The sequence below is a fragment of the Lotus japonicus genome, chromosome 4 (assembly GCF_012489685.1).
Source record: "Lotus japonicus ecotype B-129 chromosome 4, LjGifu_v1.2".
Lineage (NCBI taxonomy): Eukaryota > Viridiplantae > Streptophyta > Magnoliopsida > Fabales > Fabaceae > Lotus > Lotus japonicus.
In genome coordinates this window covers 49,670,411-49,698,371 of record NC_080044.1, presented here as the reverse complement: position 1 = coordinate 49,698,371, position 27,961 = coordinate 49,670,411, and the positions used below count along the sequence as shown (strand labels likewise).

Genomic DNA, 27,961 nt, shown 5'->3' with positions numbered 1-27,961 from the left:
AAAAAAGTACTACAAATACAAATTAAATTGGATGAAACTCAACGATAGCGAAGCTTTGGGTAGAAAGAAAGCAGTTGTGTAGAAGAGAGAGGGTGAACGGAATGCGTTGGCGTTAGGGGGTGGAGCCCACTAGCGGTTCAGCGGTGCCGGCTCAGGACCTGACCTCGTCCTCAATCGGTCCACTTCGCTTCTGCGAAATTTCTTCCCCCCATCTCCTTCCTTCAACCATTCAACTCTCCGCGGTAATCATCTTCTCCTTAAAACTAACTCTTCCTTTCCCGTAATCTCACCTTTCAAGTCAATTCTAAATTCACCTAACCGTTTCCATTTCATCATTCACAGCTTCATCGACCAGGTTTCCGATCAATCGCCGATCTCCTCCGTCTCGCGATCGATCACCGCCGTAACCGTCGCCACCGTCACCATGTCCATGTCCATGTCGGATTCCGATTCCTCCTCTTATGGCGGCGAATACAAAAGCCTCAAACAAGTTAGCCGTGAGCGTAAGTCTCTCCCTCTCTCTCTCTCTCTAATCTAATTGCTTTGTTTTGATTCCTGATTCATCGATTGGCTCTGAGCCTTGAACACTTGAACTCACTCCGAGCATCATCGATGATCTAGTTAGTATAAGCTTTATTTTCTTGCTTTTGGTTGTTAGCTCATGGTTGATTGATGTCTTAGTTTTATTGGTTTATCATTTTGTCCTTGCGTGTATTGTTGCACACTGGTTCTGATCTCAGCAAAAGCAAATGTGATTTTGTCTTTGGTGCACGTTTTTTTGTTTTGTTTTGGGAGGTTTATCAGCTAAACGACAAAGCACAAATTTATCTGCTAGTGTGTTGAAATGCGAAGCTTACTTCCAGTGGCACCTGTCTCGGTAGGTGATACTGAACAACACAGCTCCAATTGCTGTAAGGGGAAATCTGCAGAAGTTTTATTTTGTGTGGATTGTAAAGGGATTTGCAAGAATGAGTTGTTTGGGATGAAAATTGCTCCATTTTCACTAAATTTCTTTTTACCCAAGCTGCAAGAAATTAGAAGTTAATGCTAGTGTGTTGGATATGGTGCTCTGCGTTACTAAATGTAGAAGCTAATTGACGAAGGATATGTTTAAGTATTGGACAGTAGATTAGACTAGTACGCTTAGTTATAATATTCATAGATCTCTGGAGATATGGCTGACTGAAATGATCTTTAAGGTTTCTTCTATTATGATGTTTAAAATAGGAACCATTGGCGACTTTTAATATCTGAGGAATGCCACTATCTCAGTGAAGCTCCACGTTTTCAGTTTTGGATAACTTGGCTTGATTCTCCCATATTCCTCAACGGAATTAGAATATGGACTTTAGACTCCTCTGTGGTGTGCACTTGGAAGCATGATTATGTTCCGAACTCTTTTGCATACTTTATTTTTTCTTGCTAGTCTCCTTTAGTCCAAGAACCCCCCCTCCCCAAAAAAAACAACATAAAGTGAACATAATAGGATTTCACTAATAATTTATCGCTGGTTGCTGAACACGGGGATGGACCCAAGTGTATGTGAATGTGAAATGGGGCAGTTGCCCCCTCCAGATTTGTTTTCTTTAATAGAATGGGATACAAATGTTATATTCGCCCCTCAAAATTTTTATACTGCCTTCTCTAATTAACCATAGCTTAATAGTGTTAAAATTTCGATCCCCTCATCCATGTTTTCTGGTTCCGTCCCTGGCTGAACACACAAACCTCTCTCACCAAATGTTGGTACCATGTGCTTCTTTTATTCTGTGACTTGCAGCGATTTATATTTACACCATCTAACTGCCAGATATTTGTGACGAGTATCTAGGAAAGAGAGAAGGGCATTTGATATTGTTTATGTGCTGTAATAACTAAACATTTCATGTAGTTTGTGTGTATTTGAAAGTTGTCTTTATTTTTTTCTCTTTCACTTTTTTTTGGTTCATCAGAAAAGGACACTTCTTCTTTGAATGTATTTCTACTTTTGTCTCCCAGAAATAAAAGGAGGAGGGAGATTACAAGATGGAAAAAATATTCCAAATGATTTTGATTGTCTTTTAAAGAATTGAGAAATCATTCTATTACTGTACAATGTACATGCCCTACACACACCATATCCAGCACACTGTTTTTTTCCTTTATATTAGCAGATGAACTGATTCAAAGATGTTAGGTACCAGAAAACAGAGTAGGAAAATAGAGACTGATTATACTAGATTAGCACTGAATCCTCTGGTATGAACCCAGAAGCAGTGTTTGCAGTAATACAAAGGAAAGCAAATGAAGAAGAAAATGAACAAAGAGCAAATTCGAGAGTGCTCTATCTCTCCCAAGTCCTAGCCAATTTCTGCCTACCTCTCTCTCTCTCTCTATACTAACATATATATCCTTAGCTAATAGTACTGGTCCCCTCCTTATCATTGAGAATCTGCCACCTCACCAGGTGGTGGTTATTTTGGGATCCTAAGCTTCTAGAATGTTGGCCTCCAGCTGTGGCTTGGGCCTCCTAGCATAGACATTGCCAAACCTGGGCCTGGAGCTTGGGTTTGCAACATCTCTCCCCCCTTGAAGACTCAGCTTGTCCTCAAGCTGATGATTAGGGAACTGGTCCAGCAACTTACTGAAATCCTCCCATGAGTCTTCAAATGTTGGTAGGTCCTTCCATCTGATTAGCACTTCTAAGTCCCCATCCCTGTTTTCCCTGGTGTCCATAATAGCTTCTGGTTCGACCTTGAGTTCCCATTCTTCAGTAAGAGCTGCTGGTAATGGTTGGCTTTGAACTCCTGCATTCACAGCCTTCTTGAGCAGGGAAATATGGAAGACAGGATGCACTTGGCTTCCTTCTGGCAACTGCAGTTTATAGGCAGCTGGGTTGATCTTTGCTATAATTGGATAAGGTCCATAATACCTAGGACTCAACTTCTGATTGCTTCTCTTGGCCAAACTCTTGAGCTTATAGGGTTGAATCTTCAGATAAACCAGATCCCCCACTTCATATTGAACATCCCTTCTGTGCTTATTGGCCTGCTGCCTCATTCTATTCTGTGCCTTCTCTAGATTACTCTTGAGCTCCTCTAGAATTAGATTCCTCTCAGCAGTCAATTTCTCCACTTCATCTACTGATGTTAAAGAATCATTCCCCTTAAAAATCACAGGTGGTTCTCTCCCATAAAGAGCCTTGAAAGGAGTGGTTTTGATGGCTGAATGGTAATTTGTATTGTACCAGAATTCTGCCCAACTCAGCCATTTGGGCCATTGCTTTGGTTTGGACCCTGTTACACACCTTAGATATGTCTCAACACATCTATTAACCACCTCAGTTTGTCCATCTGTCTGAGGGTGGTATGCAGAGCTGAATTTCAATTTTGTGCCAGCTAGTTTGAACATCTCTGACCAGAATGTGCTGAGAAATACTCTGTCTCTATCAGACACAATGGAGGTGGGAAAACCATGTAGCCTTACCACTTCTTTGATAAATACTTCAGCAATCTCCTTGGCATTGTAGGGGTGAGATAATGCAATGAAGTGTGCATACTTAGTAAACCTGTCTACTACCACTAGTATGGTATCTTTTCCCATGGCTTTAGGGAGGCCCCCAATGAAATCCATGGATATATCAGTCCAACCTTGAGAGGGTATAGGGAGTGGTTGAAGAAATCCTGCTGGATTTAGTGCCTCATATTTGTTCCTCTGACACACCTCACACTTTTGTACATAACTTTGAATGTCTAGCTTCATGCCTTCCCAGTAGAATAAAGCTGATATTCTCTTGTAGGTTCTGAAAATTCCAGCATGGCCTCCTAAGGCTGTATCATGAAATTCCTTCAGAACAGTGAGAATTTTGGTAGAGCCCTTAGGGAGAACTATTCTGTCTTTGTATAGCAATCTTCCCCTCTTCAGTTGATAACCAGCAGCAGAATTCCCTTGAGTGGCTAACTCCTGCAGAACCTTTCTATATCTTTCATCCTCTAATATCTCAGCTTCCAAATCTGCCCATTCAGCACACTGGACTGAGGATATGACAGAGAATTGCAACTTCCTGGATAAAGCATCAGCTGCTTTGTTTTCAATCCCAGGCTTGTACTTAATTTCAAAATCATAGCCCATCAACTTGCTCATCCACTTTTGTTGTTCTTCTCCCATTATTCTCTGATCTGCTAGAAATCTCAAGCTTCTCTGATCAGTGTGTATGACAAACTTGCTCCCTAGGAGATAATGTCTCCATTTTTGCACAGCAAGAACCACTGCCATTTCATAAACAGATTTGGCTTGAGCCCTGTCAGATAAAGTTTTGCTCATATAGGCAACTGGTCTTCCTTCCTGCATAAGGACAGCTCCAAGTCCCTTCCCAGAAGCATCTGTTTCCAGAATGAAAGGTTTGTCAAAATTGGGTGGAACAAGAACTGGAACGGTAGTCATCACTTCCTTCAACTTCACAAAAGCTTGAGTGACTTCTTCAGTCCACTGGAAGCTATTCTTCTTGAGCAATTGATTTAGAGGTTGTGCTAGTTTGCTGTAATTTTTCACAAATCTTCTGTAGTACCCTGTGAGTCCTAAGAACCCTCTTAATCCTTTCACCTCCTTAGGAATAGGCCAATCTAGCATATCTTTAATCTTGCTAGGATCAGCCGCAACTCCTGCTTGGGATATGACATGTCCTAAATAAATTATCTCAGGTTGACCAAAAGAACATTTCTTCTGGTTTGCAACCAGATTGTTTTCCTTCAACACTTGTAAGACAATCCTTAAGTGATCCTTGTGCAGCTCTTCATTCTTACTATAAATGAGGATATCATAAAAAAAAACAAGTACAAACTTCCTCAAGTAAGGTCTCAACACTTGGTTCATGAGTGCTTGAAATGTAGATGGTGCATTTGTCAATCCAAAAGGGAGGACCAGGTATTCATAATGCCCTTCATGGGTTCTAAAAGCTGTTTTAGGGATGTCTTCTTCTTTCATCCTAATCTGGTGGTACCCTGATTTTAAATCCAGCTTTGAGAAAACCACAGCAGCCCCAATTTCATCCAAGAGTTCATCAATAATTGGTATAGGGAATTTGTCAGGAATAGTGGCCTTGTTAAGGGCTCTATAATCTACACAAAATCTCCATCCCCCATCTTTCTTTTTGACAAGAATTGCTGGGCTGCTGAAAGGACTAGTACTATGCCTAATTATTCCAGAATTCAACATTTCTTTCACCAACTTCTCAATTTCATTCTTTTGATAGAAAGGGTACCTGTAAGGTCTGATGTTGGGAATGGAAGCTCCATCTTGTAATTGAATAGCATGGTCAGTGGTCCTTCTTGGTGGTAGTCCCTTAGGCTCTTGGAACACTTCTGGATATTCTTCCAGAATTTTCCTCATTCCCTCTGGCACTTCAGCTTCTGTCTTTTCTTCTTCCTTCTGATACTCATAAGATAAGTAGTACCCCTCTGCTTCCTGTTGTTCAGTGATCTTAATTGACTTCCAATTAGCAGCCACCTTGCACACTGAGGGCTCCCCTTGCAGAACCATCTTCTGCCCTTGATAAACCCATTGTATGATGAGTTCTTGGAAATTTGCTTCAATATTTCCCAGACTAGCAAGCCAGTCCATTCCCAGAACCACTTCTGTACCTCCCAATCCTAGTATAAAGAAGTGCTGCATAATGGGAATTCCTTGGACTTCTAGTTTCAAGTTCTTGCATACACCAGAGTTTCTCTCCTTTGCCCCATTCCCCACTTCTACAACATATTCAGAGGTTGCAATGACTGGAATTTCTAGTTCAACTACCAGGTCTTGGGAGATGAAATTGCTGGTTGCTCCACAATCTATTAAAATCAGAACTTCCCTATTTCCTATCTTCCCTTTCACTTTGAAGGATCGGTTGGAAGTTAACCCTTCCTTGCTGTTCAATGACAACTGGAGAACCTTCCCTTCCAGCACAAATTCCCCATCCTCAGCTTCCTCAAAAATCTCTTCTTCCTCCTCATCATCCTCTACTTCCATCAGAATGAGTTGGTAGTTTTTCATGGAGCAAATGTGTTCTCTCCCCCATTTGTCTCCACACTTAAAGCATAATCCCTTCCTGCTTCTCTCTTGAAGTTCAGTTTGGGTCAACCTCTGCCCTCCATTCCACCTCTTTTCTGGTTGTTTTCCTGTCCTGATTACCAGTGCCTCCTTTGTTCTGGAGACTTTTCCCTTCATTGTCTTGATTTCCTGTACCCCCTTTGCTCTGGAAATTCACATAAGAGTTTGCAATTCTTCCCTTGCTGTCCCCTGTACTGGAATAATACCTTCCCCCAACACTCCCTTTTTCCTTCCATCCCCTTTTGTCTTCCTCCTTGGGTTTGCCTCCTCTCATAGCTGTGTTTTTCTCTTCAAGCAACAACGCTCGATCCATTAATTCTGCTAGATCATCAGCAGGGTACAGCTTCATTTCAGCTTTGATTTCTTCTTGCAACCCGTTTAAGAATACTCCTTTCAGCACCTCTCTGTCAGCGTTCCTCATGGGTGCTGCTAGTAACTCAAAATTCTCCCTGTACTCCATAACGCTTCCTTTCTGTTTCACACTCAACAGAGGACCAAACGGGTTCTGGATAAGTGCGGGTTGGAAATGGCGAAACAAAGCTTGTTTGAAAGGTTCCCAAGCTCGCTCTGGTGTCTGCTCTTCCCACCACTGAAACCACCCAAGAGCACGATCCTCCATGGCGATCATCACCATCTCGATCTTCTCCGCTTCCTCAACCCGGCTGAGTCGGAAAAACCGCTCAACCTTGGTGACCCACCCATAAGCGTCGTTTCCGTTGAACATCGGAATGTCCACTCGTCTTCCTGTGACGGCGCGCAAATGGCTCCGGTGGTGATAGTGCTCGTGGTGTTCTCTGCTGCGCGACGCTGTCCGCGACTCGGTACGCGACCCGGTTCGTGACCCGTCATAAGTTCTCGCTGTTGAGACTGAGTTGTGCTCGCGTGAGCTCCTCCGATGCCGCGGGGTATTGGAACGCCCCCTGGTTCGCCGTCGGTCGCGACTCAGGAAGAGTCGTCGGAGTTCTTCGAACTGTTCGTGAGCCACCTCTTTCATCTCAGTAAGGGAACGCTCCAGATCATCCACTCTTGATTCCATCGCACCGCGGGTCAGCACCATACAGCTCCCTTCTTGGATCGGGAGCTCTAATACCAATGTTAGGTACCAGAAAACAGAGTAGGAAAATAGAGACTGATTATACTAGATTAGCACTGAATCCTCTGGTATGAACCCAGAAGCAGTGTTTGCAGTAATACAAAGGAAAGCAAATGAAGAAGAAAATGAACAAAGAGCAAATTCGAGAGTGCTCTATCTCTCCCAAGTCCTAGCCAATTTCTGCCTACCTCTCTCTCTCTCTCTCTCTCTCTATACTAACATATATATCCTTAGCTAATAGTACTGGTCCCCTCCTTATCATTGAGAATCTGCCACCTCACCAGGTGGTGGTTATTTTGGGATCCTAAGCTTCTAGAATGTTGGCCTCCAGCTGTGGCTTGGGCCTCCTAGCATAGATGTTGCCAAACCTGGGCCTGGAGCTTGGGTTTGCAACAAAAGATGTTTTGAAAAGTTGAAGTCTGTAATTCCTTTGCAAACCTAGCATCTTTTTTCATTCTCTTTTTCTTCCTTTTAACATTTTAATAGCATATTGCTTAGCCACGAGCAATTGCTTTGTGTTCTGATCATTTTATTCAATGTTTTCTGAAACTTCTGCAGGATTATTACATGAAATGCTCAGGTCAGCAAAAACAGGGGATTCAAAATCTACATGGAAGGTATAAGGTGCAATTAGTTGAATGAAATCTATCTCAGATTTTATAACTTATTATAAAAACAGATTTAACTGCCCTTCTGTTGGTTTTAGCCTCAGTTTGTAGCTTCATTATAGGAATCTTTAGATTTTTTTTTTTCAGTTAACGATGATGATGATCGGTCGTAGGACAGATTTAACAGATCTTTTCAATTATTTACCTTCTTCTGAGAACAGTCAATTAGCTAAATCACAAGTCCAAAATGTGTGTTTAATTCGTTGGACCTTTGGATATGTGCTGAAATCTGAATGCAGGTAGTTAGCAACTTAGCATAGTTACAAATGGGGTCGTTCTGGAAAATTTATCAGCTTTCTCTATATATCTATACCAATATAAACTATGAAGCCAACATCAGAGTTTTGACAAGTAAGAGACCCTAACCCTATGGAAAAGAAGAAAGAATAAAGGGTCACTGTATCACCACCTCACGCTACATGAGAAGAGCTTTAGACATTGGGTAAAATTGCTGTAATTGGTTTGGCCCATATTCTCTAACTTGGGTTAGACCTAACTCAACCCCAAAAGTTAGCTCATGCGATAAGGATTGCCCAAGCCTCTATAAACAATACTTTGGACATATTTGTAGTTGATGACTTGATTTCACATCTCAACGGGCATCTAGAGCATGGAGGTTGTAGGACTCATTTTTCTTGTGGGAAAGCTGCGGCCTGCGGGGCTAGGTTAATTCCACTGGGAAAGATGTAGGGCCAAATTGATTTTACTGGGGACTCGTAGGGTAATGTTGATTTTTAGAAGGGTTCCGAATATCGGATATAGGATATTCTCTTGAATTTTGGCTAAACCTCTCTACCCCAAAAGCTAGCTCATGAGTTATAGGCTGAGACCAGTCATTTCTAAGGTCTATTAATCAAAGAAGGCCTAGGTGAGTCCCAGGGGATCATAACCCTACGTCAATTCAGAGGTTATTGGTGAGTTAGGCAGGTCTAGAATAATTAGCTGAAAGGGAGACAGGGAGAGGGTATCACTTGTATTGTTGTAACTGTGGAGAGTTACTGGGTCTCACGAAATACTCAATGCATTCTTGTTTCCTTGGGTCTCTCTAGGTCTAACCCTCATTGGGATTTCTCTTGAATCTTGATCAATAAAAGAAATACGTATTATCTTTTTTCACCAGCTCTAAAATTAAGCTTGAAAACTACTAAAAGCATGTTTACCATCTTGTATTGGTTCATGGGTTGCTTGCCTGCAGGTACTAATAATGGACAAACTTACTGTAAAGATAATGTCACACTCTTGCAAGATGGCCGATATCACTGATGAGGGTGTTTCATGTAAGAATCGCAGGATGTTGTTTTAGCTGTCATTTTTCTTAAATCCACAGCCAGTAAAAGTCTTCCATTAGTTTTCTCTGATTTCGATTTTATGCCATGCTTGTTGATTTCTTTTGATATTCAAATGTTGAAGTGAACTAATTTATACTCCAAATATTGCAATCTGAATATACACTACTCAAGATATTGAAAGTCTGTAAAGTGTGGTCAATTTGGATATTAGAAGTGCACCCAAAAAAATTAGAAGAGAAGAGAATAAAGTCCTTGTTTCTTTTCTAGCTTGAAGCAGCTGAAGGAGTTTTTGTGGAGTGATGGTGAGACAGATGATGAAGTAGTCAATAGATATAGCAAGAAGGTTTACATGTTCTTGTATTTGTCTTAAGGAAAAAATAAAGGCTTATAATGAATACTCTGTTAACTATGCATACAATCAGTACTTCTTATATAACATTTGAACTCTGGGAGAGATCTGATAATATTCATAACTTAGAAGTCTTTGATTGATAGAAAGAAACTCAGAACTTGTACTGGCAATTTTCAGCATATCACTGTCTCTTAGTAACAACTAAGTGAACCTATGAATTCTAAAGGACTGACTTGTGTATATGTAATTATTTTATTGAGAAATTTATTGGGAGTTCTGATAGGCTGGTTGTTCTGAGGCATACACTTTTATGGCTATGTTTGGAATTTTCAGTGTGAATGGAATGGAAAGAAAAGAGGTGAAATAAAACTGAAAGGAAAGGAATGGAATGGAGAGGAGTTGCCTTCCCCATGTTTAAGGAGATGAAATCAGATTGTAATTGTAAAGTTTCAATATAACCCTTAAAAAAGAATAAACTAACTTTATGGTATAAAATAGTAAATTATACTTTTTTAAGATAAAAGCTTGGCTACTCCACTTGGGCCTTGAGTTACATCAGCTTAGAGGTGAAGAAAAAGTGAACTTTAATATATCATCACATTTCTCCATCGTAAATTTAACGTGCAGAGGGAACTAGCTTCATTACTGTCCTTTTTTCTTCCATCTATCATTAGCTGCATGCCGGCTAATTTTAAGATTTGATACTAGTTTTGCAATCTTTATAAATTTAATGTAACTTCGATTATTTTCATTCTTGTTAAACTTAAAGCTTTTGTACTTTAACAACACGTCCTCCATAAGCTAAAAGTTTAATATATTATCTTTCCATTAATTTTTTTCTTAACTATCCATTTTGGATTTAATTAAGAGGACAATAGAAGAAATTTATTCAGGAAACTCTTGTATTTCGCACAACTAGGTCTATTTCTTGTATGGTATGAGATTTTGTTTTTCTTTTGTAGTGGTTGAAGACATATACAAGCGAAGGCAGCCATTGCCCACCATGGATGCTATATACTTCATCCAGCCAACAAAAGAGAAGTACATATCCTCTCTCTATATTTTTGGTGTCTTTAATGAATCACCTTAAATTAACTTGAGAACACTCTGAGATTGTAATGGCAGTAGTATAGGCTGATTTTCTGGCAGTCTGTCATGGTTGCTTTTTCATGATTTCTGCTAGTTCTACTGACAAAATTAACCTTGCTCATGAGTCATGCTGAATATAATAGTTTGGCTGTGTGTCAAAGTTCAACATACTTATGGTGAGAAAGATTAAGAGTGTTGATGCTGGGGAGGAAAAAAGAGAGACTGTTTTGCCGATAGTTTTGAGTTTTGACATTATTCTTTTGGAATGTCTCAAGTAATTTTGCTTTCAGTGTTCCTGACTCCTCCTCTTGCTTCTCTGCTTGTTTTGTATGCTTATTTCAGATGTTGGTGTACAATATGTTAGTAATGTCTATAAATAGGCAGTTTAGAAATCATTTTGGGAAATTGGAAGTATAACTCTAAACTCCCTGTCTCTTGTTTGAAAATAAAATAACAGTTCTCATTGGGCTTTGAATTTGAGTTATAATTTTTTTAAGTTTGTTCTTTGACTCCTACTGATATTTTCTGCCTATTAATTTTCTTGTTACTTTTATTTAGCTTTGATGGAGGTTTTGGTTAATCTACACCGAGTTTTATAGATTGTTCCTTATTGACTTTCCCTCTTCATTTTTGTCGGCAGTATCATAATGTTTTTGTCAGACATGTCTGGAAGGAAGCCCTTATACCGGAAGTATGTGATTTTTGTATTATCTACTGTCTGGAATATCTTCTTGACTTCCTCTTATTGGTTTTCATGCCCGTTATACTCTGCGTTCTTGTAGGGCATTTGTTTTCTTTAGTTCACCTATAGCGAGAGAATTGGTTATGGACATTAAGAAAGATGCACTGGTGTTGCCTCGAATAGGTGCTTTGAGAGAGGTGAAGATATTAAAATCTATGTTGTAAATTGAATTTTGCCCTGAGAAATTTCACATTTTTCTTATTGTGATTTTTCTCCTTCTTTGACACTATGCAGATGAATTTGGAGTATTTTGCCATTGACAGTCAGGTATGTGGTATGTCATATATGGTTGTACATAATTTCACTTCTTGTCTGTCATACTTATAAGTTTTGTTCATATGAACATAATTACTTCCCTATCCGTAGTTAGTATTGAGAAGTTTCAAAATCATGTTGTAAAGTTCCATATAGCCATGGATCAGATTCAAGTGACAGATGACAATGTTCTTCCAGTTAACGTAACATATTAGAATTTATTAGTCGTTGAAGATAGCCTTCTGCAGATACAAACAGCGTTTGTTCTTCAGAATACATTTATGTCATGGGTGGGTTTGCAAAATTAGAGGCCTGATGAGGACTAAATTGTATATTCCATTAAGTTAAAAATGGAACAACGATGGAATATGTGGATTAAACGTCCTGTAATGTGCGTAAATTGGCAATTTTAGTCATTCACGTTATTGCCTTTTCAATATCTCACCAACAAAAAGCAGTAATATATAGTGTTAGAACTTAAAATTCATTAAACCTGCTTCTTGAGGTTATTTCCCTTGAGAAAAGTTTACTAACTTTCAATGTGCTGATTAGCAATTTTTTATAAGTTTCCAATCTCATTCTCATCATTATTCGATTATTTAGTGTCCTCATTTCTATGGTTTGTGTGATTTTTGTCATGTCAATGTAGGGATTCATTACTAACAATGAGAGGGCTTTAGAGGAGCTATATGGGGATGAGGAGAATGCTCGAAAAGCTGTTGCATGTTTAAATGTTATGGCTACTCGGATTGCTTCAGTTTTTGCTTCACTAAGAGTATGTTGTCAATGCTCTTGACCGTTGTGATAGGAAGTACAAAATTATAAAAATGTTAATAGTAATTCAAACAAACAATTGAAAGTCTTCTGAATATAATTTTTCTTCAGGAATTCCCTTTTGTTCGCTTTCGCGCTGCCAAGTCCCTAGATCCTACCACAGTGACTACTCTTCATGAACTTATTCCTACAAAGCTTGCTGCTGGTGTCTGGGACTGTCTCATGAAATATAAAAAAAGTATACCTAATTTTCCTCAGACTGAGACCTGCGAGTTGCTCATCATTGATAGAACTATTGATCAGGTTTCCTGTTTCTATTTGTTGGTCATGTGCGCGTAATATTATTTTAATGGATTTTATCATATTGATTTAATAAAGATGCTATTTTGGATGTTTAGATTGCCCCTGTTATACATGAATGGACTTATGATGCCATGTGCCATGATTTGTTGAATATGGAGGGAAATAAATATGTTCACGAGGTATTCTAAAATTCCTTTTTTTCCCTCTCTAAACTGTTTTGTCCACTTTCTTGTTTATTAATGTAAATCTACTGTATTTATAAGGTTCCTGGCAAGAATGGTGGTCCACCAGAGAGGAAAGAGGTTCTATTGGAGGATCATGATCCTATATGGCTTGAACTTCGTCATGCACATATTGCAGATGTATGTCCTGGTCTTACTGTTTAGTGCTTATTGTTTAGGCTTTAGAGTGTGTTACTTAGGGTCACCTGTACTTTTTGACCCATGAGCAACATGAATACTTTTGATATTGATGACCTTGGCAGGCTAGTGAACGATTGCATGAGAAGATGACCAGCTTCATTTCAAAGAACAAAGCTGCACAAATCCAACATGGTTCTAGGTGAGTCATACTTTTCTGGGAGCTTTTCATCAATGACATTCTAAGAGGATGTTGATTCCGAACTAATTGTAGATACTGGTTTATTCAATGTTGAAAATAAAACATGAGCCTAATTTAATAATTATTACGAAAGGCTTTTTTTTTTTGAAAGTCTCTAAAGGCTTTTAATAATTTAATTCTTAATAGTTCTTACTAATTTAATAATTTTGTAGATACTAAAGGCTTTTATGACTTGATAACTCGTGAAATTAGTTTTTGGTGCTCAATGTCTAGCCATGCTGGAAAGATACTATTTTTATTTGTATGTGTGCATGATGTGTTATGGTGCTGTTTATCTCAAATCATCAAATGTTTTAGTTACATTTCCACTAACCACCCAAGGCTATAAAAAACATTATACTTTTTGATTGTTTCAATTTTTTTCCTCTATGTGATACACATTATCAGTTTAATCTTGAACTACTTAACATCCGGGACTGTAAGTTCCAGCAGAAATATTTGTCACTTCTTCTAGAACATCCCTTGAGACATTCAACCTTGGGGGTGATTTTACAATATTGCTCTCTGCACAATATATATATATATATATATATATATTTTTTTTTAATCTCACATTAGGGATATATATTAGAGAACTGCTATATGGTACGAGCAGATTACGCACGATGAGGCACGAGCTGACGTGGATTATTGAAACTCAAATTTTGCATCTTCTCTCTCCTCTCTCTTCTTTCTCTTTCTGACAACAAGATGGGGCTTCAAAAAAAAAAAACAAGATGGGGCATCTGAGTACTATTGATTCCAACTCACGTGTCTTCTCCATCATCTAATGAAAGAGATATTCTAATCTACACTATCTCAGTATCTCTATTTTCTCTTTCCCCAACAGAAAAGCACAACCCAGAAACTTAGTGCCCCATCTTGTTCTTCAGTTTCTTCCTCAATCTCCCCCTCACCCAATTCCATATCTAAGAAAGTTAGTAGCTTTATAGATGAAACCCAAGAAAACAAGGGTGAATCCCAAATCTGAGAAAGTTAGTAATTTTTCTCTCATTTTTCTTCCAAGATGAGGACCCATAAACATCAAAGGACGAGGCACGAGGAAAAGGATGAGGAAAGGAAACCTTTTTCTTCCAAATCCAGCATGGGTGAACCCCAAATATTCCAAATCCCCATCATTGAGCCATGATTTGTGGTGTTGATGGTGTTGATGAAGAGGAAGATGAAGAGGTTGTGGTGTTGATGGTGGCGAGTTCAGCTTTGTTTGGGGTGGTGGTTCGATGGTCACAAACACTGAAACACAGATCTGGAAAAATGTTGTGATGTAGTGAGGAATGAAGAAACATCACGATTACTAGTTTACCCCTGTTTTCTTTTATTTTAATTTTAAAAATGCCATTTTTTTACATCGTGCATACTCGTGCGTCAAAAGGCTCGTGCCTTCTAGCATTTTCCTATATATTATGCACGGCTGACTCGTGTTATTTAAAACTCTGTTTTGAATTTAATTTTTTTTATCATCATCTCTGTTTAGTAAGAAAGTTTTAGGACGAAAGTTGTTCTTAGCGCCTAATAATCATTGCTGGAGAGAGGAAAAAGCAAACTTGGAAAGTAAATGGACAAGTGGACATATAATTAAATGCAACAACTTTTTTCAGTCTTTTCCATTTGAATTTCAAGAATATGTAGTTGTACACTTGTACTATTCAGTATTTTTCTTATTTTATACTGTCGAGACCTCCTCTCCTAAAACTGGAGGAATTCTGTGTTAGCACAGCCTATGGACCATGCACAGATTTTATTGAAATTCAATTTATTATATTGAATAATGGATATGGTAAGAGTAAGATTGAAGTCTTGATCACTTGGTCATAGAGTGGTTTGATATGTCAAGGACCTCTTAATAGGTTAAGGTGTTTTGTGAAGGTACAAAATTGTTTTTAAATCTCTAATGTCTCTATTGTTGTGTAAAATGATGGACTCCTTGATTGGAAAATAAATCAGAGGGCATGCGTTTTTTCTTAATGAAATAGGTTGGCCTTTCTAAAATTTAAGCCTAGATCTGTAGAATATTGGATGGAAATGTTTATTCATTCATCTAGTTTCTGTCACAACTTTGAATTCATTTAGAGGTAATGGTGAAATGTCGACGAGGGACTTGCAGAAGATGGTTCAAGCACTTCCACAATACAGTGAACAAATTGACAAGCTCTCCCTCCATGTAGAGGTTAGTGTTTTTTTTTTTAATATTCATTCATGATGCCCAAAAAATGTATGATTTATATTATCTCTACAAAAAATAATGTGCTGTCTTCACTTGGAAGTAGATCTTATACATTGTGTCGGTGTCCTCAATGAAAATTATTATTGTATTCTTGGGTAATACCATGTTTTAACTTTCAATTGCATGTAAAGTAATTAGTTGGACTGTTGAGAAGTCCAACATTGACTATATGGCCAAGATAGCCCTTATACATCGGAGGACAATCCTCACCTCTTGAGCTAGCTTTTGGGGTAGAGTTAGACCTTCCAAATTCTAATATAGTATTAGAGCCTATCCTAGATTCGTTTAGTGGACTCCACATATGGGCCAGGCGCAATTGACCAGTGTCTGAGGGGTCATTCTCATATCAATGCCCTGTGGGGATACCCTTATCCAAAGTAAAAGCCAAAAAAAATGTTATCATGCATAACATTGTTGCTTTCACCAGGACTCTTGCTGGTGGATGACTGAGAAATTATCTTTTGTGCTTAAGCTTATTATATATATATATATATATATATATATATATATCATATATCATATATCTGAGTTTTTCCTTCAGTAATTGATTTATATTAGGATTTCAGTGTTAACAACTTAAAATAAATTTAGTAGTAGTGGTACTGACTATATTCATGGGTTATATATATATATATGTAAATATATAAATAAATGATGAGCTTCTTCATCCAGATTGCAGGAAAAATTAACAGAATCATCAGGGAATCAGGACTTCGGGAACTTGGGCAGCTGGAGCAAGATCTTGTTTTTGGAGATGCTGGAATGAAAGATGTTATCAAATTTTTGACTATGAAAGAGGTGAGTAATTCTTACATGGGAAATGAAACAGGTGTACCTTACATCTAGTCAGTGGACAAAAACAAGAGACTTTTTGACTACAGAAAATGGGTTGTGGAATTAGAAATAGAGCTTTTTTATTTTTTCACAAGTTAAAATTCATTTAAGTACTGTTTTTATGCAGGATACAAGTCGTGAAAATAAGTTACGCTTGTTAATGATTCTTGCAGCCATGTATCCTGAGAAGTTTGAGGGTGAAAAGGGTCTGAATTTGTTGAAGGTGTAGTTTCTTTAGACTTGATACCACCGAAATTCTCACTCGCAGTTTGTTAATTCATCTAAGTCAGAGAACAAATGTGCTGTTATCAATCTCTTTCCCACCACCTATAATGGTGCTATGCAATTTATATTTTTATCTTCCAAATTCCAATTGCCTTCCAGGTAGCGAAATTGACAAACGAGGATGCAATTGCTATAAATAATTTGAGAATGCTTGGGGGAGAACCTGAGACTAAAAAAACCTTGACTGGTGGTTTTGCTCTTAAGTTTGATATGCACAAGGTAATGGTAATTACTAGCTTAAATATATGATTTTTCAATGTTATCTTGTATCTGAAAGTGTTCTTCTAAATTGTCAGAAAAAGCGGGCGGCAAGGAAAGATCGTTCTGATGAAGAGACATGGCAGCTATCACGCTTTTATCCCATTATCGAGGTACAACAAGTTAATACAATTTTCCCACATAAAACATGGATTAATTTTATGAAAATTTTGTTCTGAGTATAGCATAGGTAAGGCTATTGTTGAAATTTTTTCTCTAATCTTTCCTTTATTTATTATTTTCTAATGTCTAGACAGCCAGATTTAGTTAGTTGGTTGTTTGAAGATTCGACCTATTTCCTATCACCTATCATGTATTTTAATCTCATTCTAATGTTAAGAAAATAAAAGTGGATTTTATATTTTCATATGATGGCATTTTTAATTTAGAAGAATATTATATATGATGGTTTGATTTGTTGCTTATAAAGCTTTTAAGCCTCTTGAGTGGATGATCCATCATTCAGGAACTTATTGAAAAAGTGAGCAAAAATGAACTGCCAAAGGAAGACTATCCATGTATAAATGGCCCAAGTCCATCTTTCCATGGAACATCTTTGGCTGGACCGGTAATTCAAATTCCTCCCGCTCATTCGATGAGATCGAGGCGCACACCAACCTGGGCTCGACCTAGGGGCTCTGATGACGGATATTCAAGGTTTTGCTTTCTTTCATTCGTAATCTGAGTCAGTGCTATGATAAATGCTTCTAATGAGATCAGTTGATATTTTTCACTTCATTCATGAACTAGAACCTATGATTCCACACTCACATTTAATTTCATCTTTTCCTGCTTGCATCTAGCGATTCGGTGCTTAAACATGCATCCAGTGATTTCAAGAAGATGGGCCAACGAATATTTATATTCATTGTTGGTGGAGCAACCAGATCTGAGGTTGGAATAATTTCTTCATAAAATGATTGCCATATTTACTACTTTTCCTTTCTGCTTGTCTGGTCTGACACATTTGTTTCAATCATCAGCTTAGGATTTGCCACAAGCTTTCTGGTAAGCTGAGGAGGGAAGTTATTCTGGGCTCGTCAAGTATTGATGATCCTGCACAATATATTACGGTATTGAAATATTTACCTTTTCAAAACCGAGCGTGTTTCCTAAATTATGATTTACCATAACAATCCTTGCATACTATTTTTCTTTTGTAGAAATTGAAGATGCTATCAGTACAGGAACTTTCATTGGATGATCTCCAGATATGATGTTATATAGACTTGAAAACAGGAAGATAATCTTCTGCTTGCTTGTCAAAAATGTGTTGTAATATAGATTATTAAGCTCAATTTAGCAAATTCTTTTGACATTTGACTGCGGTTCAGCTGAGCCACTGATGTCATATTGTGCATATGCTAGGAATTCTTCATTGGTTAGAGAAACTATTCTTAAAAAAATTATGGTAAATGAGATTTTCAGATAGCACTTGTTAGGTCATTATGGATATAAAATGTTCGTGTCATAAAAGTCATTATTATTATGCAATTAAAAAAATTATTATAATATTTAAATTTCTATAATAATGAATCAGTGGCAGTTGATCTCGTTATATAACATGTAAATTTATGTGGTGATATGGTAAAAAAATGTTCTGATTAAATAAGCAAATTTGATGAATGACTTGTAATTGATATGGCCTTAATGAGGTTGATATCTTATTAGATCAAGATTGCGTATGTTTCAAAAAAAATTCATAGAAAAAAAAATTCTTTATTTTTTTAAGCTTTTCAGAAGATTGAAGTTGATATCATATTATTTAGAAAACTATTTTGATTAACTTATTAGGAAAATTTATTATGATAGATGAGGGAGAAAATTAAAAAAGTGATTTTAATTAGTGAAATCAAACACAAACCTGCTTACCAAAAAAATATTGGTCTAGTAGTAAGCAGACCCATAAGGATGAGAGCACAAGTTTAAATTTCAATTTTCATAAAAAAAAAATACACAAACCAGCTTTTGTGGATAGAAAAGATTTCACCAAGGTAAGAAAGCTTCCTTTTCCAAGACAATAGGCGCTTAGAGACACTTTCAATGATAGAATTGTAATTAGAAATACGTTGAAGACCATGAATAAAAGGAAAACCCAAATACTTATTAAAATTGCAATTAATCTGGATGCATGTGATATCATTAAGCTTAGCCGCATGACTTTGGATTTAGCCAAATTAACTTTCATCCATCAAGCATGACATAATAGGTCAAAAATCCTATGAATAGTATGGGCTTACGAGACCTTAACCTTTACAAAAAGGAGCACTTTATCAGAAAAAAATCGTTAAGGTATAGAAGAGCAATTACCATTTAGGGAGATTGGAAGCTATCTGCCTGCCCCAAAGACCATTCTTTATCCCCTTAAATTTTGTTTACTTATTAAAAGTTGAAAATTAGGCTCTAAAAAAATTTCAGTATAATTAATATAAATTAAACATTTGTCTTAAAATAGGTCTATTATTCTATGTGAAATTTTATCTCCTCATAATTAAATAGTAATTATATGTTAAATATCAATTACTTTTGAACACTATTTTATGGTATTATCAATTATGGTACTATTTGCAGTTTTGCACATATATCTTCCTTCTATTTTAATTTTAATAAAACTTAATGATTCTAGTATACTATTTTTATTAGTTTAAAAATCTTTTCATATTTTTATCAAAAGAAAAATAAAATCACAGCATCAATAAACATATATTTCGTTCTGATTTAGCTTAAACTCTAAATAAATGTTACTCTTTGTTTGCTTTCGCTAAAGAAAATGGTCTGGATTATCAAAAAAAAAAAAAGGTCTGGCAGTGGCTCAAATGTTTGGTATTCATTTTAATTTTTAAATTTATATATGTTATGAAAGAAAAAGTCATCATCCGACCTTAGCTCAGTTGGTAGAGCGGAGGACTGTAGTGGGTATCACACCTCAGAGTAATCCTTAGGTCGCTGGTTCGAATCCGGCAGGTCGGAATTATTTTTATTTTTCTGCTTTTTGCCACTTTTTTTTTTCTTCCATTTTTGCCATCAGTTGCTTGCTCTACTATATGACTCTGAAAACTCTAGCTAGAAAGAAAGAGCTAAAAGGAACAGTACTGTGGAGTGAGCAATCGTATTCGTACGCAGATAAATATTGATCAGTGAAAGGGAAGGACCACAAGCAGGCACAGACACATGTATAAAGAGGTTATCAAAACAATGGTACGTATAAGGAAAACCAAGTTGAACTGGTGGAGAATACATAAACAGCAAAGAGTACTTTTTGGACTCGCGTTTAAAACATAGAGTGCTCATTTTCTCAGCGGAAGGTACAGTAAATTAATGTACAAATACTGCCATGTGAAACAACAGTGAACACAAACAGTTCAAGACGTATCATCCTCTTCAAAAAAAGGGAAACATTTCAATTCAGGTTATAAATATATGTCCAGTTTTGACTGAGAACGGAAAGAACCTAGTCAAGGGTTTAACTCTACCTAGGGTGGTCCATGCTTCAGCCAATGCTCTGGTCTTGAAAAGGGAAGAAGCATTTTCAATTCAATTCATGTACAGGGCTTGCAATTTGATCGAGACATCGATTTTTTAAAGATTTCAGTAATTGTCTAAGAAGTTTTGATAACATTATGTTAGTTATTCATAGTATAGGTTTGAATATCTCACATTTTTTCAAAATAATACTAAAAACGCGGAAAATACTCACAAAATATCATACTTTTTTTTTATCAGCAATTGAACATATATTAATAAGTATGGGTGCACAAGGGGTGCCCCAACCCTTAATTGTAGAAAGATTTTTAAATATCCACTTTGTCCTATAAAAAAAATGCTCTATGAGATCGTTTGGAACTGCATCTCTAGCCCATGTAGATGCCCATAGTTTAAGAATCTCCAATTAATTGGAAGCTTCACCAAACATACTCATCAAAGGAAAATACACCAACATAAACAGGACTATATCTTCCTTGATTTCTCAATCTAACAACAATGTTTATATACAAACAATTTAAGAAAAGAAGCCACTATGAAATCTAAATGAAGTTGCAATAATAATTCCTAAAATAAAATTTCCAGGATTTACTAATATGCACCGGTAAAAATTGGTGCACCTTTGAACCATCATATATTACCTGCTATGGTAGGTTATGAGTATTTGTTTGTTAGTAAAAAATGCCCCTTAGCCTCACATCCACCACTCATTTTCCTTTTCCTTACTTGGTCACTGACAACTTTCGTTACCCCTTTCTCGTGTTTGTTGCCTAATGTTGGAGTTCCACTGATTGCACAACCACTATAGCCAGATCCTTCTCCTCTTTCTCTGTGGAGAGCGAGGAACTCACGATGAAGAAGCACAACTCCCCTCAGTCACCTACGAGGATGTCACTGGCACAACGTATCCCCTCCTCTCCATTGTTTCACTCTTCTCCCTTAATGTCTCTCGGTGATGGCGCTCTATGTTTGGGGGAAGGAGGGTTGCTATTTAGGGTTGGTTTGGCTCTTCTCCTATGTTAAGAAAGGAAGTATGATGGCTACTCCCTAGTTCCCTAACGACCTTTCTTCATTCCTCCTTCTATCTCCTTCACTTCTCCCTCCAGACCTTCGGTCAAATCTTCATATAGGGTGGATGTGATGGTCGTTCACGCCATCATAGCGCTCGTACGAACAATGACGTCACCTCGATGACGCCATATGTCATGAACAGGTTATCTCAAAAGCTTAAGCTATTAGGTAAAAGCCTCTGAATGGTTTTTTTATTGTATTTATACATACGCCCTCTCACGCAAAAGCCCATTTGGCTTTAAGCATGGACAATGCACATACCCAATACCACGTGCTGAAATTTAACTTTTTATCAGAATAATGTGGGCAACAACTACAAGCAGGATTGAGCTCTAGGCGGCTTGCTCATAGAGACCCTGATACAATGTCATGAACCAATTATCCTAAAAGCTTAAATTATTGGCTAAGGACATTTGAATGATTTTATATTATATTTCTAACATCATCCCCTCCTTTATCACATGTCGCCGCCACTTTTTCTTGGGCATATGGTGACATTGCTGGACAGGAACCTATAGATTGCATGAAGGAGGAAGTTGGCGATGTCACAGGGCAACACAACGCCCCGCCACACACTCCACCTCCATTTTCCAACCACCTCCCCCATCAACTTCGACGACTAGCTCTTCTAACGTGGCTAATGGTGTGTCAACGACCCTGTCAACGTCAGGAGTCAGGACTATCTTGTTTGACATGTTACCTGCTCCTCTATTTATTTATCAAATCAAAGATTGGAGCTTTCTACAAATCATGATTTGCGTTTGCGCGCGTGAGTTTCATGTTCTTAACTCTGCAGGCAACTGAATTTCCTGTTCTTTGAGAAAAAAATTGAAAATAGGACACATCAAGTGTGTGTGTGTGTGTGTCGGGGTATGGGTAAGTGTGAATCCTTTGGTCATGCAGCAACGTATGGTGGCTGGTTGAAAAAATGGCGAAGAAGAAGGTAAAGGAAGAGGAGAAAGGGAAAGGTGGTTGCTGGATGTAACTTGTAATAGCATGTTAAAATAGGCGGTGCAAAATTAGACCAATTATGAATTAGTACATATTAGGGGAAAAATTTATTATGGTCATCTAAAAACTTGTGCAAGATTGCATCAAGCACTTTTGACCTGCTATTTCAGGGTTTTTTTTTTTTTAAATTCAAAATTCATATTTTCTTAATTAAACATTTATCGTTAATTAATTTTAAAAAAATTATCCTTAATCTGTTCCACTTCTCTCTCCCTTCATCACCTCTTCTCTCTTCAACACCATCTCCAAAAGTAAATCTCATCTTCATCCTTTCCATCATCCTTCCCACCCTTAATCTACAAACCCAGAAATCTCTCATCACTGAATATCTATCTTTCACAGTACCACAATTCATCAAACTTCTTCTTCTTCATCATCATCATCCCATCTAAGTTCATGGTGGCCAAGATTACCCCTGAACTCATCATCAACTAGGAGACTATAACAATTTCAACAATTTTATATGGTCCCAGCTAAGCGCGGTGAAGTTGAACTCATCTCTACAACCAATTTTATGCCCTGCTATGTAACTAGAAAGTATATTACCACAAAAAAAGGTAATGAAATCTTAAATCCCTAACAATGCTTCAGTTCTAAAATGAAAACCACCCAATAAAAACTAACCACAACACTCTGAATCGTTCAATACAGAGCAACACAAAGATCCCATCTTCAAATACCGAAATTACATTATAAAAAAGTCGCATGAAAGAGATGGTTTGGCTTCCATCTCCTTCCACCAAAATCAAAGTTTTGATTTTTTCCCAGATCCACTTCATTCGATTTCCTCCCCCATTTGATTTTCAATCAATAATGGCTTCGTGACCATCTCATTGTCGATCTTGTCAGAGTCGGAACCTGATGGGTATTTCTTCGGCCAAACCCCAACTCACCGATCACAACCATCTCCTTCTTCAACCTCCTGATAACCCAGGTCCAGACATAGAAACAGTTGACAGAAAGAGTTTGGGATTAGCAAAAGAGTAATCCATATCTCGTAGCAGAAAGAAGAAGAAGGAAGAAGCTAGAAAAATCAAACCCTCTCTCACGCCTCCGCTGCCACCCTCTCCTCTGGTGGAGGGAAGAGTGTTTGGTCGCGGGTTCCTACACCGGATTAACGACGGCGGGTAGTGGATTGATTTCAGACTTCTCATGATGGATTGCAAAATCCAGATCCAGAAAAAAAGATGAGCAAAGAAAGGGTTTTTTCTTCTAGATCCAACATAGGTGGAAGGAAGGGAGAGGGGTCGAGGGAGAGAGGCTCCAGATCTGCAGATTTGGTGGTGGTGGCGGCAGGTTGCATGGTAGTTGTGGCGGAGAGAGAAATTCTGCAGGTGGAAGAACAGATCTTCATCTTCTTCTACATTTTTAATTAACTATTGAATAATTAACCTCCTTCATTAATTAGTTTACTAATATATATGTTTTTTGATTTTTTTTTAAAAAACCTGCTAAACCTGCTACCATAAGTCAAAAGTGTTTGGTGCAATCTTACACAAGTTTTTAGATGATCATAATAAACTCCTCCCATATTAGGTGCCCTATTTCTCATCCTTTTAAACTTAAAAATTAACATTCTAACACAAACCTCAAGCTTTACAATCTTTATGGCATGCAAGAATCAACCACCTCAAACTTAATAGTGTGTTTGGATGGGTGGTGACACAATGTCTAGCACATTAAACCTAGAAGTTACATTTTATAACTTCTTCCTAAAATTGATTAGGGATTTCCCACTAAATAACCAAACACGTTATAAGTTTTTGAACACTTCATCCGTGAACACCATATTTAATTTGCACTTCTTGCCTAGTAAAGGGGAAAAGCATATGTTGTCTGCTCTAATTTCTGCTCTTCCTATATAGTTCCTAATATATATTCAAACTTCAAAGGCAGCAATATAATGTAAACCATGGGAAGTGAAAAGTGAAAAAAAAGAGGGACACACAGTTTGAAAGTTGGAATGTCATTAAATTTTGTGAAATTAACAAAACAAATTCAATTAAAGCCTGCAGTGGAATGATTACGAAGCTTAAGGAGTGGAAAGGGTACTAGTGTGGGTACCCCATCTTAAAGCACAAGTCACAACGACATTCTTCTTTTTGTCAATCATCAATGCCTTAATGTGCTCTTCCTTAAAGAAAAGGACATACAATTCAAGTCAGCTATTAAGTAAAACTAACAATAATTAGTAAATGGGTGGCAAAGATTAAAAAGGGTACATAACTTAGAACATTTTTTATATTAGGTATCCACTTCTAATAATAATGATTAATTATATTTTCTCACAATAACTACTTATACTAAGTAGTAAACGACAGGTCATAAAATTTGCTTCATTCCTATAAGTAGGGATAGAACCCTAACATCATAGTTAAAAGATGAGGTGAAAAACTATCATGCCACACCTCTTCTATTTATAACTAATAGAGCATTGGAACAGAAGATAAAGATTCTTACTCTTGTATAAAGAGAGTGTTGTCCAATAATACTAATCATTATATTTCATTTCCTTTTTTCACCTTGAAACCACAAATGCAGAGAGGTAACAAAAACTGGTGAAAGAAAGCTTAGCCTCTAGAAAGCGTTAGTTGCCGACAATGATTTCTGTCTGTCCACTAAATTTATGAGTAATTAGAAGACCCAACAAGGGGGAATAATACAATACTGAATGCTTCATTCTACTTTTTTTTCTACTCATTTCATTAGCCTAAAGTTAAAGACTCCACCATTTATAATTTGACCTTTTCACAGCTGTTTGCAGTGGTGGGTGTGTGAATGTGAAAACCATCAACAAAAAGAGAGATTCGTATTTCAAACAAGTTACAAGATATGTGTATTATGACTATAATGACATTAAGATCATAGCTAGTATCATTGAATTGAGGGTGTCAGGTTCCTGTTATACTATTAGTTTATTTATATATTTATAATTGGGGGTTTAAATATAAGGAAGTTTTCTGTAAAAATGTGAGTGAACTAGAATAGTGGCAGCTTTTCCATATTGGGTAACTGCTTTGCTCGTGAGGGAAAATGATCGATGACTTAAATAATCCACTCTGAAAAGAGAAGAGCTAGGGTCCATCCCAGCCATTATCAATAGCAGCATAATTGCCACATATGAGCATCATAAGTACACTATCAATTAGCCTTTGTTTTTTACTGAAAGAGAAAAGGTACATATCACATTTGTGTAATTATTACAGAAATTAATGTTTTAAATGTTGGGTTATGGCACTATGAAGCTACTGAGATAATTACAAGGAAAAAAAATGTAATGCATAAAAGAACCTGAAAACAGAATCAACTCCCTTAATTTGTGAGAAATAAATGGGTTGGAATTTAGAGTTCAAGTTTTCTTGGCTGCTATCAGAGATTAGTTAATCAAAACATTTAATTTGTTGATTTTAATTGCAATAACTATTATTTTATCTTGATTATCAAACTCAATTATATACATAATGCATGTTTGGGAGTTTCTACAATGAATTCTAAGAAGCTTATGCACTACAAGTAAAGGGTGATTTTAGCGGCAAGGATTAGTGACAACATCAACGCTGACGCTAAATAGTATCAACTAAGCTGGCTAAAGAACTCTAACTCTCATCCATAATTTTATTTAGATAATTAGATCCTTCCAAACTTGCATAGCAATATGACAATGAGGTAGTGTTCTACAAACCTCATTTCCACTAACTGAGTGACCCTCAAGCAACAACTAGAGTACTTTAACTGATCATCTAAATTAAAGTAGGATGGTCAAATATATCATTGTCTGTGTCGGCCTAACCAGCACTAAATGACCGACGCTAATGTTAGAAATATTTAGCGTCGACATTTTATAGTCATTAACACCAAACTAGTGTGGGTTTAACTGGCCCTAAATTAGCTTCATCATAAATTAGAGTCAGACACGACACTAACACTTTTATATTAGGCATTAGCATCAGACTAGTGTGGGCTTCACTGACACTAAATTAGCGTCATCATAAAGTCACACATGTTTGTGTCAACCAGGTTAGAGTCAGCCACGACACTAACACTTTGATTCGTTTTGAGAAGATGCAAGATAAGTAAAAATAAATGGTGAGAAAAAGAGTAGGTTTGGTGCAAGGAACGTTCGTTAGACTCAAAGAGCACGTACATTATACTTACATTTTCCTCATCTCAAAAAAAAAAAAAAAAACTAGTAGAATTTTGAACCTAAAACCTATCACGTTCGAAACTCTATCGTGTTATAGTAGATATTTGTGTCAATGTATTATTGTAAGTTTTATATTGAAATCTGACTAATCTATATAATCACTAGATTATACTACTAGATTCCATCCCTAATAAACGCAGCTCTTAAGCTAATTAACAACTTCATTGACCGATCTTCTTCTGCTATGATATGATGTTACATTATTTTTCCAAAAGAATGACAATCATCACTGATGGTGTCGTTTGAACTTGGTCCCTATCTTCTTGCGGCTTCTATAAACAAATCAATTTAAAATATTGGCTTAAATAAGTTTTTGGTCTCTATCATTTACAAAATGCATGGTTTTCGTCCCTCGCCGGAGCAAAGGTGGGTTTTAGTCCCTAACCTTTGCCAAAAGGTTTGGTTTTCATCCCTCTGGAGCTCTGGGTCAACGCCGGAGCTCCGGTGGCCTATGTGGCATGGCCACGTGGGATTAATGAAGCCAGGTGTTATTTTTATTTTCATTTAAATTAAAAAAAAAAAGAAATTAACCTAAGTAATCTTTCACCTAATTAAATCATTCACCTAATTATCAACTATAAATCTCTTTATCTCCATGATTTCTTCATCAAAAACTCATATTTTGCTCTTCATCATTAATCTTCATATTCATCTCCATCAAGCCAGAAAAAAAAAAAAACCAGTGCTTCTTCATCCTCATCTTCAACAAACCCAGAAAAAAACCTTCTATCAAGCCACTAGTAGCACTATAAATCAACATTTTACTTCAAGCCCAAATAATAAATCGAAGGCTTAATTCCAGTTTGAGTCCCTGATGTTTCAGAAATGTGTGGTTTGCACCCCCCGTGTTTAAAACGTGCGGTCAAGGTCCCTCATCTATCTAAAACGTGCTAACGAAGCCCTTCCGTTAACTTCCGTCAGTTGACCAAACGGAAATGGCTTTCATTAACTGACATGGCGCCCACGTGTAATTTGTGTTATTATAAAATATTTTTTACCCAAAAAAATTTCTCCCCAACAGTTAAACCTAAACAAGCTGACATCAGAATGGATGGAAGGCTTTGAGCTTCTATTTCTGAGTGTGCTCATCTCACTCTCATTCTAACTCTCTCTCAAGTCTCAACCAAGAGGGTCTCTTCCTTCTCCAGGCCAAGTCTCAACTCTCAGACCCTTCCAATTCCTCTCCAATTGGAACCCAACCACCCCACCCCCTGCAACTGGAATGGCGTATCCTGCCACCGCCGTCACCTCCCTCCGCCAGAGGTCGCACGCGGTTTGGGCACGATGCTAGTGGGTGGTGACACGCGGATTTGTACGCGATTTAGGGAAGAAA

General features: G+C 37.2%; 1 protein-coding gene, 1 long non-coding RNA gene and 1 other non-coding gene across 3 annotated transcripts; 2 read left to right on the top strand and 1 right to left on the bottom strand.

Annotated features, from left to right (window-relative positions):
* The first annotated feature begins 37 nt into the window (after positions 1-37).
* LOC130715863 (SNARE-interacting protein KEULE-like) lies at positions 38-18,290 on the top strand. Its single transcript, XM_057566013.1, has 22 exons — positions 38-242; positions 343-503; positions 7,724-7,782; positions 9,029-9,110; positions 10,437-10,515; positions 11,204-11,254; positions 11,346-11,442; positions 11,540-11,572; positions 12,210-12,335; positions 12,446-12,637; positions 12,733-12,816; positions 12,901-12,999; positions 13,122-13,198; positions 15,329-15,425; positions 16,155-16,280; positions 16,444-16,539; positions 16,701-16,820; positions 16,898-16,972; positions 17,326-17,516; positions 17,663-17,753; positions 17,843-17,932; positions 18,023-18,290. Exons 2-22 carry the CDS (start codon positions 425-427, stop codon positions 18,074-18,076), a joined length of 1,998 nt encoding a protein of 665 aa, XP_057421996.1. The 5' UTR covers positions 38-242; positions 343-424; the 3' UTR covers positions 18,077-18,290.
* Positions 18,291-19,735: 1,445 nt separating this feature from the next.
* On the top strand, positions 19,736-19,829 carry TRNAY-GUA (transfer RNA tyrosine (anticodon GUA)). Its single transcript has 2 exons — positions 19,736-19,772; positions 19,794-19,829. It is a non-coding gene; the product is annotated as a tRNA-Tyr (tRNA).
* A 3,083-nt stretch (positions 19,830-22,912) lies between these two features.
* Positions 22,913-23,943, bottom strand: LOC130712857 (uncharacterized). The gene is made up of 2 exons (XR_009010901.1): positions 23,464-23,943; positions 22,913-23,346 (listed from the first exon to the last, which is right to left on the bottom strand). It is a non-coding gene; the product is annotated as an uncharacterized LOC130712857 (long non-coding RNA).
* Between the last annotated feature and the right edge of the window lie 4,018 nt (positions 23,944-27,961).